The sequence below is a fragment of the Crocodylus porosus genome, unplaced genomic scaffold (assembly GCF_001723895.1).
Source record: "Crocodylus porosus isolate Cpor-Errol unplaced genomic scaffold, CroPor_comp1, whole genome shotgun sequence".
Classification (NCBI taxonomy): domain Eukaryota; kingdom Metazoa; phylum Chordata; order Crocodylia; family Crocodylidae; genus Crocodylus; species Crocodylus porosus.
Window position 1 is genome coordinate 58,150,772 of NW_017728918.1, and position 17,132 is coordinate 58,167,903.

At 39.5% G+C, this 17,132-nt stretch overlaps 1 protein-coding gene across 1 annotated transcript in view; it reads left to right on the plus strand.

The window, feature by feature from the left end:
- DDX43 (DEAD-box helicase 43) overlaps positions 1–16,967 on the plus strand; it is a 52,075-nt gene extending 35,108 nt beyond the window's left edge. Inside the window, exons 13-17 of the mRNA XM_019537638.1 lie at positions 309–418; positions 2,989–3,127; positions 11,656–11,743; positions 15,640–15,757; positions 16,743–16,967. Of these exons, the coding sequence (XP_019393183.1) occupies positions 309–418; positions 2,989–3,127; positions 11,656–11,743; positions 15,640–15,753 (451 nt within the window). The 3' untranslated portion in view covers positions 15,754–15,757; positions 16,743–16,967. The remainder of the gene's footprint in view (positions 1–308; positions 419–2,988; positions 3,128–11,655; positions 11,744–15,639; positions 15,758–16,742) is intronic.
- The last annotated feature ends 165 nt before the right edge of the window (positions 16,968–17,132 follow it).

Here is a 17,132-nt window from a genome sequence, read left to right on the forward strand (position 1 = left end):
ATGCTTATCTTGCTGGGATCCTATGACCCCAGCTGACTTCCTGCCCTTTGGGCAGGGGGCTGGACTCGATGATCTCCCAAGGTCCCTTCCAGCCCTAATGTCTATGAAATCTATGAAAACATTTACTGGCATAATGAGTGCATTCTTAGCTTGCATAAAAGCCTATTTTAGTTATGTGTCAAGACATGAATGCTTATTTGTTAGAAGTTTGTTCCTTTCATATATAAAAACTACTTAAAGGTACCTTTCTAAGGTACCTTAGAAACTTTTCTAAGTTTCTTCAACTATTTATTTCTATTTTATTCTAGAGCTGATGACTTATCAAGTGACTTCAGTCTTCAGGGAATACCTGTTCAGTCTCTTCATGGCAACAGAGAACAGTGTGATCGAGAACAAGCTTTGGATGACTTCAAGAAAGGTGTGTTTGTATTTTAATACAATTCTGCAGCATCAACCATTTTTAATGTGTACTGTATAAAATTTAATATCTACTCAGTATTTGTTGGTTTTTATAATATTTTAGAGTGAAAAAATAAAGGTTCAGTGTTAAGCATGAACAAACAATACCCTGGTAGACATTATGTTTATGGCTCAATAGACTAGCAAACTAGTTGTAAAGATGTTCCAACATAATGTAGAATATCTTTGTGGCTGCTTTGTGGTTTGCTTTCAATATCTTATATTGAATATGTGGTAAGTGTCTCTGGTATGGCAAGACTTGGGCTTTGGGAGTTCACCAGAAAAATGAGTGAGATCCCAATCACAAAGCTAGGGCGAATTTGGGGAGGTTAAATTGAGTTAAAAATGGCCGCCTGATTTAAAGTAAGTTAGGATGGGAGGGGTGGGGGGGCATTGGAGTCTGCGGGGGGATAGTGGGGTCTGTGACAGGGTTGAGGGTATCAGAGAGGCAAGTGGGATCTGTGGGGGGTTCATGGGGCTAGCATCATTCAACAGGAGGGTTTGGTAGGATCAGGGGGAGTTTGGCAGGATGAGAGGGCTCTTCCCTTTCTTCTCCGCCCCCACCCCCAACCAGGGGCTATTTTTACCCCTGAAACAAACAACCATCCATCTCCCACAGCAAACTAACACCCCTTCCCCAATCCTGCCCACCACCCTCCACTCCAACTTGCTTCCTCAGCTACTGGCACTAGCAAATGTGGGTCACACCACTACTGGGAGCAGCATGTGGGCTGAGGGGGAAGGGGGAGGAGCTAGGGGCCTAAAAATACCCTGGTGCCAGGGTGGGGGTAGGAAATTTAGCCATGTAAGTGACTTCTGCTGTTAAATAGGTGTTTTAAATTCTATTCCTGTGCATTTCCCCTGGTCTAGGGGGACTTGCACACTGAGACCATGGATTTGCACTGCCAGGTACCTGTTCTCATCTTTTGAGGCATTGACTCCCCTCCCCTGCCCAACACAGCTGTCCCAGTGCCTGTGGAGGCCACTGGATGTAGGGGGTTCAATGCGTGTGGCAGTGTCTTGGTCAAAGCTTCCCGTCTGTGTGCCTTTCCTTGAGGAAACACAGCCTTGCCCCTTGTCTTGGGTGTTTCCACTTCTTTTGGATGGATTCTGCTAATTATCCACAGCTCTCCACAGCATTGACCTTCAGCTGCAGTTCTCCCCACAAATGATTTTTACCTGGGGGCAGTGGATGGGGTTTCAAAGAGCTCTGCCCTAATTAGCTCCCCCAGGTGCTAGATGTAAGCTCATGTATAGTCCACCATTCCCTAGGGGAACGGTATAGGCAGTGAATAGAGATGGTATTTGTTATGGGGCGGGGGGAAATGCCAGTTTGCTTGGTAGTCTTCAGAGCTGTTTTTGGCTCCAGCCGACTTGGATGCTTAACAACGGCAATTTATCTTTTGTGCATGTGAGGGATTCCTAAGAGTTGTCTGGCTTTGTGCAGCTCCATATGTGCAAGGTGCTGCTGGGTATGCTACAAAGAGCTGGCAGCATGCATTTTAGGAAAAGCTCTGAAGGGGCAGCACTTTCACATCCACCCTGTGGGCAGTTAGACATTCAAAAAAAAAAAAAAAAAAAGTCTAGGCTAAGGGTGTCAAGTGTATGGCCTGTGGGCTGGATCCAGCTTGTTGAGCTGCTGTGTCTTTTCCAGTGGGGATGATGCCAGGGGGAAGTGGCCTGCTTTAGAACCTGGGGCTCTTGGGCCCTGGTGAGCATGGCAGTCAGTGGCAGAGCAAGTGAAGGTTGATCAAGCCCCAATCACCCTGCGGCTGTTTCTCAAATTGTTATTACCATGGCTGCAACTCCTTGGCCAGCAGTCACATACCCCATGCCAGAGCTGGTGTTGCCGCTACAGCACAGGGCACACAACAGTGGCATCTGGGACTGCTGTTGTCCTGTGCCCCAGGCTGGAGCTGGAGCTGCTGTTGCTGTGTGCCTTGAACTTCATCTGGCCCCTAAGTAGTCTTGCAGTCTAGATCTAGTCTGGGGCCCAAGGTGAGTTTGACACTCCCCTGCCCCCTGGCAGGACCTAGTCTAGATCAGTGTTTTCCAACCAGTGTGCCACGGCATGATGGTGTGCCATCAGAAACTTACAGGTGTGCCATGGAATTTTGCCGTGGCAGTGAACTCATAAGTATAGGGATGGAGGAATGCCTTAACAGACGTGCCACAGAAGGTTTTTGTGAATGTAAGTGTGCCTTGAACTGAAGAAGGTTGGGAAACACTGGTCTAGACACATGTAGACATTCCTTCTAGATATGTACTGTATGGAATAACAGAACATCACCCTTTTCCTTGCCTCATTTCCGCATCTTAAAAATGGGGATAGTGGTACTTTCTTATTTCCGGAGTTATGAGAATAAAAACAATATATCATTGGTAGTAGGTAGTTTTTAAGTAGGTAGTAGGTAGCTTTTAAGTATTTAAAAAGATTGTTTTATACAATAAAGTCTTAAATTAGTGCATGTTTTCTTTGTTTTGTGAATTACGGGACTATTTTTGCATTTACTTTTGCATTTACTTCAGGAAAAGTCAGAATACTGATAGCTACAGATCTAGCATCTCGTGGACTTGATGTACATGATGTTACTCACGTTTTTAATTATGATTTCCCACGGAACATTGAAGAGTATGTTCACCGAGTAGGTCGTACTGGACGAGCAGGGTAAGTGCTTAAGAAAATAAGTGATCTCACTTCATTTTAAAATGTCATAACTGCTCCTTGGAATATTAGTGTTTTCTCTCTCTAGAGTTAAGACAAGAAGTAATGTAAGATTTTAGTGTTGATACAATGCAAGTAGAAACCGCTCCTATGGTAAGATGTGTGTAACAGTGAATTTCAAATAGAATCGTTCTGGGTTTTGGTGTTATGTGTTATGAAATCAACTATGGTACCTCGGTTTTCTTTTCTTTTTTTTCTTTTTTTTTCTTTTTTTTTTTAAGACTAGCCAATATTTGGGTTTTCTGGCAATTGCCTACTTGTGGGGAATACTTGAAAATAGGTTTAAGCAATTGTAATATCCTAACTTAGAAAAGTTTACAATACAGATGTTCTAGAACAGGGGTGTCAAATTAATAAGGCCTCACTGGCTAGATGAGTAACATAGGTCCAGTCTGTGAGCCAGATCAGGGCTGGTCAGATGTAGGTGGTGTGTGCAGCACTTGGAGCCAATCTGTCACATGCTGCATGTCACATGTGAGTCCAGTCTGAGGCCCCCAAGTAACACCACAGGCCTGTGCAGGCTGTATCTTTGACAGCCCTGTTCTAAAATAATACTTACTCGTTTAGTATGTTTTTCCCCTATTTCCTTTATAAATTACAAATTACTATATAAAATTCTCCATCAGTTGGCTTTTTCAAATTTGTCCAGAGGCACACTTTAGATTCCAAATTTTCATTTTACAACTGTAGTGTAGCTTGCTGGTGTTCAGAGTCTGTAAACACTAGATTGCAGAAGGGGATACTGTTACACTTTTAAAAAAATGTACATTTTTCATTTCAAATTTTAAAAGATTTGGTTTTTGATAATGACAAATTTAGGCCTTAATAACACAGATTATTTAAATTATTTTAAATTAAATGTTTTAAGAATTCATGGAATCATGGAAAAGTAGGGCTGAAAGGGACCTCTGGAAGACATCTAATCTAACCCTCTGCTTGAGGTAGGATCATCCCTATCCAAACCATCCTAGAAAAATCCTCATCTAACCTCTTACTAAAACTGCCTGGTCAACCTTGTTGCTCAACCATGTAACACCCTAACCTGTTACCAGTAAAGCAGGGGGACAGTGGCAGCAAGTGTCCTGCTGCTGTAAGTTTATACAGCAAAAATACATTTGCTGCTGATGGTTTTAAGAAAGTTGCACTGTTGAAATAGTGGCATTCATTGGCTAAACACCTGCATCCATGGTTTAAAATGCTAAGCCCCAGGTCTTGGCAGAAAAGGCCTCTTCTACAAGCAAAGAGTATTTTATTTGTTTCAGTTTATTCAGCTAGTTTAGTTCTGTGAATTTTTCATATGGACTTGAGAAATAATTGGAAATTTAGGCTGGGGGAGTAGAAAAGCTTATTTTCTTCTAAGCCATGAATCAAAAGAAGGCAAAAATGGAACATGTCTAATACAGGCATACCTCAGAGATATTGCGGGTTCGGTTCCAGACCACCACAATAAAGTGAATATCGCAATAAAGTGAGTCACACGAATTTTTGGTTTCCCAGTGCATATAAAAGTTATGTTTACACTATACTGTAGTCTGTTAAGTGTGCTATAGCATTATGTCTAAAAAAAACAATGTACATACCTTAATTAAAAAATACTTTACTGCTAAAAAATGCGAAGTGAGCAAATGCTGTTGGAAAAATGGCGCCGATATACTTGCTTGATGCAGGGTTGTCACAAACCTTCAATTTGTAAAAAACGCAATATCTGCGAAGCGCAATAAAGCGAAGCGCAATAAAATGAGGTATGCCTGTAGTTCAAATACTGAAAAACATGGTGATAGGAAACATTTGGTTCAGTTAACTAAGACTAGATTGTGCTTCCTTTTAATTAAACCTTAAATGCAAAAATATTCTGGTAAGTAAAAGATAATGTATTTAGAACTTTTAAAGTAATTTTATTTAACTTTTAAAATGCTGGTTTTATACATCCTAGTTGAATTGGTTTCCATTTAGTTCTAAATACTTTATTGATATGAATTTATCAATATTTAATGGTTAACATCCAATAAGAATTAATGTATGTTTATTTTTTTAAAAGAAAATAAAAAGTATAAATGCAAAATAGGATTTTTAATGATTATTTTAGATTAAGGTTTTCTGCTTGTTGATTTTAAATTCATCCTACCGTACTGTGGCATTTGGTCTTCTTGTAGTATTTGTAAATGTTTGCAAGTAGGATTTCACACTTAGCTATAACAGTGTGTCCTGCTTAAAGTTTAGGTGCCATTGAATGACTTCTTTCCACAATGAATAGTTATTCTATGAAATTCTGCCTACCTAATATATAAAAGCATGGTTCTTCAGTATAAAGAAATCTGCCCGCTGTTCTTCATAAAATCATAGGAATTTAAGGGTTGAAAGGGACCTTGAAAGATCAAGTCCAACCCCCCTGCTCTTACTTCACGTAAAAATTGACAGGGTAAGAATTAGGTGTCATACTAAAAAGCAAGATGGATTTTGAAAAGTTAATTGGCATTTCTCACAGTGTTTGGTTGTATACACATTCTGCTGTCCAGGCATGTGGTCCTGGTACTCAAGTTCAAAGACTTCTTGTGTTAGCAGTATCTAGAAAGTGTGTGCACTGCCCTGTTTCTCATGTCCAGTCTGGTAGCTCATAAAGGAAGACGCATGCTTCCTGCTTATTGTTTCCCCTTGATCACCTTGGGCTTGTGGTGGAACCTCTGTCGTTCTTGCAGACTGCCAGGTTTGGGCTTTACAGACATCTTTATGTTTCTGCTTGTTTTTTCTTGGCAAGAAGAAAATCCTGTCTTTTGCCATGCTTTCAATAGGATGTGGTCAGTTACCAGGCTCTCCTAGCTCAATATGACTTAAATGTGAATGAGAACTTAGCTTCCTTCACAGACAAGTTTCCATTTGACTCTTGGAGCTATTTCTGACCATGATAACAAGGGCTGATGTAGGCAACCATGAATGTGGCAGCAGCATCTCACTTGTTGGCTACAGCAGTAGTAATGCAAAAAATCTTACTAGGTCCAGGAAGTAAGAGAACTTGACGAAAGACCTCCTTGTTGAGGCAGTAGAATTTTCAAACCAAACAACTGTTAAGGTTTTTTATATGCAGACCTCCTTCCTAGCCTGCTGGCTCGTTCTCCAACTTACTTATGCCACTGGCACCACTGAGAAAAAGAAACACTGCTCTTACAGAAGCCTATGAACTCATTGTTTCAGCGACAGATAGGCCTTTTGATAAGACTCTTAGGAGATGTGATTTATCTCTTGGGATTTCCAGTTTCCCCTCTCTCCACCTTTCAGGAGCTATTTGATCCATTTTATTTATTTGTGGGTTCAAACTACCACAAACCAGTGCATTCTAAACCCCATCACAGCTGTCTACACCTTCCAGTTCAGTTCACTACCAACTCCCAACTCTTCTTAAAAACCTTAAAATGTCAACAAGCTTTTCTGCTGATTTGAGGGTCCAGAGACAGTTCTTCTGCAGCACTGCAGGAAAGGGTTCTCCAGTTCTTTCTTCTTGATACTGAAAATTAAAGAATACTAAAACTTAACTTAAGTTCAGCTTACTCATCCACAAGGTAAAGTTCTAGGTAGAGATGATGGTCACCATAATTCTTTTCTTGGAACCAGAAGACTGGTTTATATTTCTTGAACTTCAGAACACATTTCTGCATCACCGTCCTCCCTCCACATAGAAAGTGTCTGAGTTCCACGTTGGACCAAGACTCTTACCAACACAACATCCTGCCTTTGGACTTTCAGTAGCCTCAAGGGTCTTCAGAGTGGTCCATTCTGTAGTACTGGTACACATATGAAGAAACAATATTGCAATATGCTTACTCATAGATAAGTGTTTGCTGAAGGTAGGTTGTCTCAGGAGGTAGTGGAGAACATTAGATCTATTCTGTACATATTTCAGACATTGGTACTTGGATGTAAATGCGTGAAAGTATTGGCTGGCATTCCCTTGACTCCCTTTCTACCAGGACTTCCCCATACTCAGATTCTATAGTCTGACTGACCACATTATACAGATGGAAGCCAACTTGTTGACAGTCAGAGCCAGCATGTCCCTCAGTGTCTTGGTCCTGAATACAGTATAACCTCATAAAAACTTCTTTCAGAATTCCAGAATTCTCAAGAGTCCGGCACTTTTTAAAAATACAATACACTGCATTATCACATTAAAAATAGCTTCCCAATAATCCAGAAATTTCTCTGAAAGTTTCGCGCTTCTCTGACTGCCATTGTTTCTGTTCGTCAGCCTAGAGCTATTGTTTCAAACAATACTTAGTCATGTATATAGTGTAATAGCAAAGAAACGTGTCCTAAGGCTATGCACTTACGTTTCAAAAATCTGGAATTTTCAAATTTCTGGCAGGTACCAAGTCCCAAAGATCCCGGATTTATGTGGTTATACTGTATTGCAATATGTCATACAAGTGATTCTCAACCAGGGTTCTGAGAGTACTGTGGGGTCCCACAAGGTCCTTTGAAGGATGTCACTGAGGATTCAGGCATGAAAAAATAAGCTGATAAACTCAGGCTCACTCATGTCTGGTTATTCCCCTGCCCTCACTGATTAGTCTGTCTTAAAAGAAGAAAGCATTATAATAAATCATTTTTTAAATAGCTTTTGTGAATTGAGCAGCACCCTATGGAGGGTGCCTTTAGTCTAATAAAGTTGAGAACCACTGTGTTAGACTATGCCATAGGATCATAGGACTGGGTGGGACATCAAAGGTTAACTTTTTGTATGAATGTAGAAATATTTTTCCTTAAGTACATGCTTGGCTGGTTGAGGTTGACATCTGCTCCAGAGTGGCATCCCTTGGACAGGAGGTCACAATTCCTTTCTTGTTCTGGTTCTCCTTGGCATAGTGAAAAGATCTGGCCAGCACTAGTAGGAAAATCCTTTTAGTCTTCTGCCTGCTGTCCATTGTGATTGTGGCAGATTTCTCTGCTAGAACTGGGAGGTGTTACCAGATTTGCCCATCACTTTGGGGTGTGCTCATTTATTAGGGATAGATACATTTCTAGGGTCTTTGTAATTCTGTCAGTGTGCTGCTTGTGTTACTTGTGTTTCTGTATGGAGCTGTATCTCTCTCTGTTCCACAAGTCCTCACCCCCAGTGGAGCTATCTTCCAGGACTCAGTTTCAGAGGGGCTGGGTTCCTCCAACCACCAAATCAGTCAAACTCACACACTTACACTAACGTGACACGCCTGACCTGGCTTGGTTGATCAGCATATACAGGCTGACACCCTTATATGCCACGAATCAATCAATTAAGGTAACAATAAAATGCAGTCAGACACAAGCACACAGGTGAACAGAATACCTCTGAATCCGGCTGGGTGTCCAGCTGACACCTCATGGGCCAGCATTCAGTTCATTAGGGCACATCTGAGCCAAACTGGGTCAATCAGCCTGTACAAGCTGATACCCTTATGGGTCTCAAACTTGGCACATCCTAATTTTTTGCCCTAACTATCCTAATAGTGGTAGCCTCTTGATGAGCAGACCCCACAATATTGCTGGGCTTCACAGGGATCTTTGGCTTAGGTAAAAGAAGCATTGCTGCAGAGCAAGTGGAGAAAGGGAAGTAGAGAAGGAAAAATATACCCTGTTACCTCCAGTTTGAGTATAAAAGTTATTTATTGCTAAGTATATGAAATGTATAATGGTACTAGTAGTAACAGACGTGCAAGGGAAAACAAAACAATTACAATATTACCCTGGTTTAATTGATTATTTAGGGAAACCTAGCTCAAGCTTAACTAATAAAATTAATTTTTGACAGGAACCAAGGGCAGAGAAATATTAATTTTATAAATTTTTTAGGGGTCCCACGGACCAGATAGAGTGGCCTCATGGGCCGGATGTGGCCCACCCCTGCCTTAAGTTCTTATGCCGAGTAGTCATCTGCATCAAGAAATCAAGCTTCTGGTATTCCTCTCAAAACTCCATATTTGGAGTAAAGGCATTTCTATGTAGCGCAGATATCAGGAGGATTCTGCCTATTAGGAATCAGACCTTTCCAATTGTCACCAGGTTTATATATTGCCATATTAGAGAAATCAAAAGGTACAGCAGTCCTGCCCAGAGATTTGACTGGATATAAAATTGTAAAGATGGAGTGCCCTCTGGTGGTTAGAACAAACTCTGCCAGAGCTCAGACCTGTGGCCTTTCAAAAACATCACCATCCCAGACATTTGCTAGACTGCTACGTGGAGCTCTGTAACAACATCACAAAGCATTATGCCGTTGTTTGAAGCTTCCAGATCAGGTGCTGAATTGTAGAAAGTTGTTCTGCAGTTGCGGTTTGCTTAGGATAGTAATTTTCAACACTTTTAGATTGAAGGCACCCCTCAGAAAGTGTCAGCTCTTAGCTTTTACTTGCTTTTTGATTGTGGAAAGATAATAGAACAGTTTTTCTGTTGCAAGGAGCTCAGAAAGACAAGTGGGTCCAAGTGACGTTATGGGTTATTATTTGAAATATCTGAGTTTATCTCATGGATGTTTTGCACACCTAACAGCAGTAATATATCACAGGTTCTTGATTGAGAATCACTGTGTTAGGACTTCATGATCCTGCATCCATGTGAAATGGTTACTGTTTGGAGTCTACTACAGTGGAATATGAATACAGACAAGCATTTGAAGGAGACAGAAGTGAATTACAGTAATTAAGTTAGGGGGGTCTTCTAGCTCCTTCCAGCTCTGAGCATCCTGGCATTCTGCGGTTGATAGGAAACTGAGAAGCAGAAGGGGTACTCTGCCATTTAAGACCTTAGTGTAGAACAAAAATATGTGCTAAGGCAGATCTCTGAGCTTGAATGCATGAGGTGCCCATATATGCACAGTGGAAATGTGCATTTGGGCAACACCTCTTAATCTCCAGTTGCTGTGGTAACTTTATTTTTCTTCTGAACTTCTAGTACCCTCTTCAGTAAAAACTTGTGGTTATGTTACAGATAGTCCTGGGAAATAGTTAGACAGTAAACCGGATACCATTCTACTTCAGTCAGATAATTAAATGAGCACAATGTTCCAATTTTATATAGAATTTTGTCTTGGAAGAAATAATCTCAGTAGCTGGTTACTCATTGTGATATATAGTTTGGGAATAGGACAGTGAAAAAGAAGATCTGTAAAGCTGAAGTCAGGGACCCTAATAGTCTAATATTTTAATACTTCTTGGCTCCATTTTAAGAGGTAGCAAAACAACGCAGTAGTTGCTAATGCAATTGTTTTACTGAAACAGAAGGTGGCAGAACTCAGATGTGGGTTGTCCAAGAGGACTGTGCTGAGCCTCTGATGCATTGGAGGTTGGGGAAGAGAGGAAAGGGCATACTAGTTCTAAATGTTTTTCCTTTCCTTTCCTTTTTTTTGTTTTTTGAAAGGATATCTTCTTTCTTTTGTTTTTAAGAAAAATATAGAAACTTGTACTTCTTTTTTGATAATTACTCTTATGTGGAAGTGTCAGTCCAATAAAACATTTTGCTATGTAAACAAAATGTTTTAACAGTAGCATTAAGAAAAAGGAGGCTAGCTTTAAATTCTCATAGATCACCGTCATATTACAAATTTCACAAATGTCATTCTCCAGCAAGAAGAGAAGATAAAGTTTGAAAGTAGTTGTCATGTCTTTTAGCATGCCTTATTGGATAAGATGCTGAATAGGAATCATGAGAGTTCTGTTCAAAACTCAGGCATTCATATGCTTTTTTACCTAGGAAGTCTCTCAACATCTGTGCCTCAGCTTTTCCATTTGTAACATGGGGATAATTTGTCATCTTGCATAAAATGAAGCTTATCAATCCAGTATCAATCAATTCAGTTGTTGGATAGGAGAGATTAGGAAGTTAAAAAACATTCTGGGTAAGAGTGAGGCATAGAGAAGTCTTGTCTTCTGCCTTGGGAACAAGTCTTCGCTTGGAAAAACCTGCAGGCAAATTCCTTAAAAGGAAACTGTACAGGAAACATGCTAGACTGAAACAAATAGGTAGGCTGATTTTGCAATATGGGTATATTTACTTTTGCTGGTTTCATTTTGCACTGACTTGAATTTGCTGTAACATTTTTTATGTTGATTTTCTAAAAGACCTTCCAGTTAATACTTGTTTTATATTGGGAAAGCCATTTAAATGCAGTGCAGTAAACTGGACTCCACGTGCGTGTATGTGTGTGTATGATCATTTAACTTACACATTGCAAAATGATTTCTGAGATCAGAGTCCTTTGTATCATAGTTTTTCTTTCCTTGCACTTGAATTGATTCACTTAGGGCTTTGTTCCATTTAATACAAGTTCTCCATTCCAGTTTTCTTTAAAAAGGTTAGGCATCAAATACTCCCTGACTTGCTTTTAACTACAGATACAGTAGTATCATTTGAAGTCAATTTTGTTGCTGTTTTAGATTGGTAGGGAAAACCCAGCAACTTAGAGTTTTCTTTTTTATTGAAGAATAAGACTCTATTCTTTTCCTTAGACGCACAGGGGAGGCTGTTACACTTGTCACTAGGAGTGACTGGAGGATTGCATCTGAACTGATTGACATTCTGGAAAGAGCAAATCAGGTAAGAATGTCATTTAGCAGGACAAGATGCACATCACACTTGCTTTTAAATTCCATATGAAATAGTCTCCAAAGGTAAGGGCTTCCTTGACCAAGAGTATGTTGTACACAAACAGAGGTTAGGCCTTCCTTATGTTAAATACCCTTGGTTTGAATATACAGGCCAAGTCAAATCAAAGGGCCATATGAGTTTAGTGGCCCTTTGGATTTATATGGTTAAGGCATACCAGCTTCTCTTGCCATTGGCACAACAAGTGGAAACATGTTGCCTTTGTGCTGCTGTAAAATTTTTCATGGTGGCACAAAGCACAAACATCTTACATCTTGTCACACCACAAATGCTCAAAATTTGTGGCAGGAACAAAGGTGATATAAATTTGTGCCACTTCATAGCAGACTACTAGTTGCTTCATGAAAACCACAGACGCGCTCTGTCAGTATGCCTCATTCTGGTATTGATGCTTTCCCTCAGTTATTAAAAGCAGACAAAAATCTAGAGACTGCATCTAACTTTGCTGAAGGCCCTCAGCATTCCAAAGAAAAGCAAATGTTAAGTAGATAAGATGAGCAGGGAAAAAGGATTGTACTGAGGAGCGGTCGGGTTTTTTTGAAAGCATTTGATTTCTATGGCAGACAAGGTTCTTTGGGTAAATCTAATATCTTTTATTAGACCAACTAAATAGTTGGAAACATTTTTCTTAGATTTCTATGAACACTTGTCCATACAAATGTTTATGTACGTGCACTGTGTGCACCTATTTGTCATTCAGTGATATAAAGGGCAGACACAGCCTTTCATCAGTTTCTTAGCACCTCTGCTTCTCATGGTTGTAACTTCTCAGTGGTAAGATCCTTACAGTTCTGGGAGACTTCCAAGCATTAGCTGAGCCAGCCACTACTGCTATTCTTCAAGCTTATGTCTTCACTGTGGTACCACCTATCACTGCTTTGGAGTCATTCAGCCATCAGTCAGACTGCATTTGAGGACAAATCTATGATAGTCCCTCTGGATGAAGAATGCTTTTCCTCCAGAGCAGCAAACACGTCTCCTGAATTTTCCCTCAGGGTCTCACTCATGATCCTTATGGCTTGTACAAAGAAGATTCTGAAGTATATTTGTTTAGGGGTTACAGAGACCACCATTCTTGATACCCTCCACCTTGGCCTCAGGCCTTTTTCTTAAAATATGCACTGATGGCCCTACTAGAACCACTGGCACTTAAGAGCACACACACATTTCTACAGCTCCTCTTGTATTGGTATAGCTTCTTTTATATCTTAAGGCTTACGTGACTTTAAGCTGCATTACAGTGTTTTGAGCACAAAAAGGAGACATTCAAAGAAATCATGGTAGATCAAACTATATTGGTAGTCATTTCCTCCCAGTTCCCAGATCATGCAGTGATGTCTTCAGCCACCTCTCAACCAGATGATTATAAAAGTTCTTAAAACTTGCTTGTCTGCATAAAAGATCTGGAGATCCCTGTGAAGGTAGTACAGGAGAGTTCCCATTATTTCAAGTTACTACCTATTAGTCAACTAGGTCTGGAGTATATTATGTTGTTTGTGTTTACCATAACCCTTAAGAAACAGTAACAATCAAAAGTTACTACAAAAGATAGAGAACTGAAGCAACTCAATTCATTCAGGAGCAATTTCTCTCCCTAAATCATTCTTCAGCCTACAATCATTTGAATGGCAACTGGTTAGCAAGAGCATCTCTCCAAGTCACTTTAGTTGCAATTTGATACACAAGCAGGCTCCATGGCAAGGGTGAGCAAAATGTGGGCCATAGGCCAGATGCAGCCCACCAGGCCATTCTTTCTGGCCCACGGGGCCCCTAAAAAATTTAGAAAATTAATATTTATCTACTCCGGGTGCCTGTCACGTGGCCTTCAATGGCTTGCCAAAACTCAGTAAGCGGCCTGCCGCGTGAAATAATTGCCCATTCCTGCTCCATGGTAACTTACTGTACTCTAGGATCATGGCTACAGGCCTTCAAATAGCATAATAGGTGTAAGGAATAATTAGATACCCTTTTTGAAAGCTCTCAACTCTTAGCAAAAAAATGGATGATGCTCTGTATTTGCTAATGACCTGAGTATGGCTGGGAGGTTGGAGTGTGGCTCTTGTCCCCTAAAAGGAAATGGAAGGCTGTAAAACACCAATACAGATCCAAGGAAGATGTAGTAGCTCTAAAAGAGTAGTATTTGGATTCAGTATCCTGCTGTATCCACCTCTTTTTTTTTTACACTTTGGTCATAAACAGTCTTATGCAGTGAGCCTTACTACTCCCTTCCCATTTTGGGGACCACTTATTTTTCAGGAGAAGGCTGGAACCTCATAACTGACTGGTATATTTGAGAGAGAGCCTCAATGTGGGGATACTCTTATCTCCCTCTCATTTTTCCTTTTACCTATTCAGAGATCAGTCTTATGAGAGAGAACTTGAGAAGCAGTTTCACTTGTTGGAATAAGTTCCTACTGAAGTGCAGAAGGAAGGGTGTTTAATTCAGTTATTTTAGTTTAATGAAAGTGCAAGGAGCTCTCTTCCCCATTTCAATTGGCGAGAAAAAACCTCACCTTGTATTCAAGTAAATATGACAGCCCTGGTCTTCTATCACAATGCACACCACTGCTTTGTAACTCAGTCAGCAAGATGCCTGCTTCCACATCTCTGCTTATTCTGTGTGCAGGAAGTTAAGCTTTTAGACATCTTTGGGAAGCACTGTAAGATGCTTATATTTTGGTCTTTGTGATGCCTTTCTTGGACCAACTGTGTAATTGAGAGAAAAATAAATGAAAATTTCTGCTTAGAGGAATGGAGGAGTGCTATGAAGTAGGAGCAGAGAGTGGCTCCTCTTTACAAGATAAAAGTGCAGTAGAATGGACTACTGATTAGTATAAGAGGGCCATTCAACAGGGAAAAGGGTCATTATTACCTGTGGAGTGCAGGAGAATTAGCGGAAGTAGCTGGTAGACTGTAACAAGCCATAAAACCAAATCTCATCCCCAGATTTCAGTGAACTGATGCTAGAGCCTATTTTAGATGAGAAATCCTTAAAGAATAAATTTATTTGTCAAACATTTTCATTAAAGTATTATCAAATAAGAATGAGAAAATTAAGTAACCTAAATTAAGTTCAAAATTGTAGTAGCAGAACTGAAGTGGCTTAACATTGAAATAAAAGGCATAGGATTAAATCTTAACGTGTTTTAGTGTTACACCTGTTACTGATAAGTTTTTTTCCCCCTCAATTTATCTCTAACCTAAACTAAAAAAATCTTTACTACATTCTTTTTTCAGCTGAAGGTATCTATATCTATATCTATAGCTCTATATCAGTGGATTCATAGGTATTAGGATATGGACAGAAAAACATTTAAAGCACATCAAATAATTTTTAAGCACTTTTAATATGTATTGCTTCAGTATAGATGTATGTAACTGTTTCCCCAGCAAGGTGTTACACCGAAGCACTTCTTCATTATTCAAGGTCATTTTTATTCAGTTTGAAACAGTTTGTCGTAATAGAGCACTTTGTACCACTTAATAATATTATTATTACTATTGTTGCTGTTGTTATAGCATCTTTAAAGATGTTTAAAGCACCATAACCATTATGTCTATTCTACTCTTACAAGTCCAAGGTCACTTGGATTTCTAAGTGTTAAAGAAATAATAACAAGGTAAAAAGGGTGGGTTTTTTGGGTTTTTTTCTTTGTTTGCCTTTGTGTTGGTGTGCTGATATGCTATTCATCTTACAGATGATAGAAGTCATATGAATAAGAGGTAGTAATTTGGATAATCACTAAAATTATTCATTTTGTGGGCATGACTGGAAAGTTTAAAGAATTATTAGCACCAACTTTCTAACATTACTTCCTAATTATCAGGCAGTTCCAGAAGAGCTCATTTCAATGGCAGAAAGATATAAGAAATTTAAGCTTAAAAAAGAAATTGAAAAGGATTTGGGAAGATCTCAAGGAAGGTCCCAGAAGAGGTTTTAACAAAGTAAGTAAGTAATTATAGAATTAGTTATACAGGTTTGAATTTAGGACCAGATTTTTCAAAGGCACTTCTTTTTGTGCATCCCTGCCTTGCACATCCAAAACATCTGGCTCTCCTTTGGGTGGCTGTCCACTAAAGCATCTTCAGCATGGGTAAGTCCTATAAAATTGCTACTGGAGACTTCTTGCTTTAGCTGTTTATCATGTGCATCCAGCCCCTCTGGGTGCTATAGGAGCTGAGGCTCATAAGTGCATGAATGCTCAGGATGGCTCTAATCCTTCCTCCACCATATTTGGAAACCCTGTGCTTGCATCATGATAGACAAGATCACCACAGGCAGGGTAGAGCAAAATTTACTCACCTGTGTAGGGAAGTAGTCTGTCTGTGGCACTGACGCATCAGATATACCTGCCTAGAATATGGTTTCCTAATCTCCAGAAAGCCCAGGCAGACCATTTGAATAGACCATTTCCCTATATTACAAGTAGAAAAAGTTTTCTGTTCTCCAGCCCTTCTTTCAGGGCTTAGAGTTACCTAAGATACGTTTGCATTGAAAGCTTCCAGTATTTTTATTCCAAGTGAGGTCTTTGTTCAGGCTTCCTGTCCAGTACCTCCTCTATCCACTGGTTGGCAACCCCCCTGTATGCTTCCCACTTATACTGTTATGAGAGTACTCCGCAGAATGGTACTGTACTCAGACTTGGATAATCCTGCTCATCTCCCTAAAGATCATGAGGCCATTTTGGTATTGTGAACTTCTGCTGATGTTGATGAGGGAGTTTTTGCATTATAAACATCACTCTCAATTTGGACATAATACATTCAATAAAAAGAATGCATCAGAATTTGTAGTTAAAAGTACAAAATTAATTTTAAAATGTCTAAATATAAAGATTGTGGAGAAAACTTAGATTTTAATTTGTCCAATTTTGTAATTACAGTATTTATTAATTTACCAGAACTTAATCATTTTTCCCTCATTTTTCAGGGAATCTGGTGCATGCAAGCAACACTTGTCAATATTTGTTTAAAAATAATGTGTATGCTCATTTTGATATCTGGGCATCTCTGTGGACTGAAGAAGTATTTGAAAATACTGGTTTAAAATGGTTTGAAGATTGCTTTATTTGTAGTGTCTTTAACAAAAATATTTTGTATTTAAAATTAACATCAATGTTTTTCTTAATTTAAAAGTTTTTCATTTTCATTAAACATTTTTGTCAGGGGCTGGCACTTTTTCATTAAGAGTGCCACAAGTATGAAGTTAACAAACTCTTGAAAAGCAACTTTGAAGAATAAAAAATTGAAGGTCAGGAGATTTCACATCACTAAAAGATTTGTCTTTTTCATTTGGATATTAAAAAGTCTGCTTTGTACA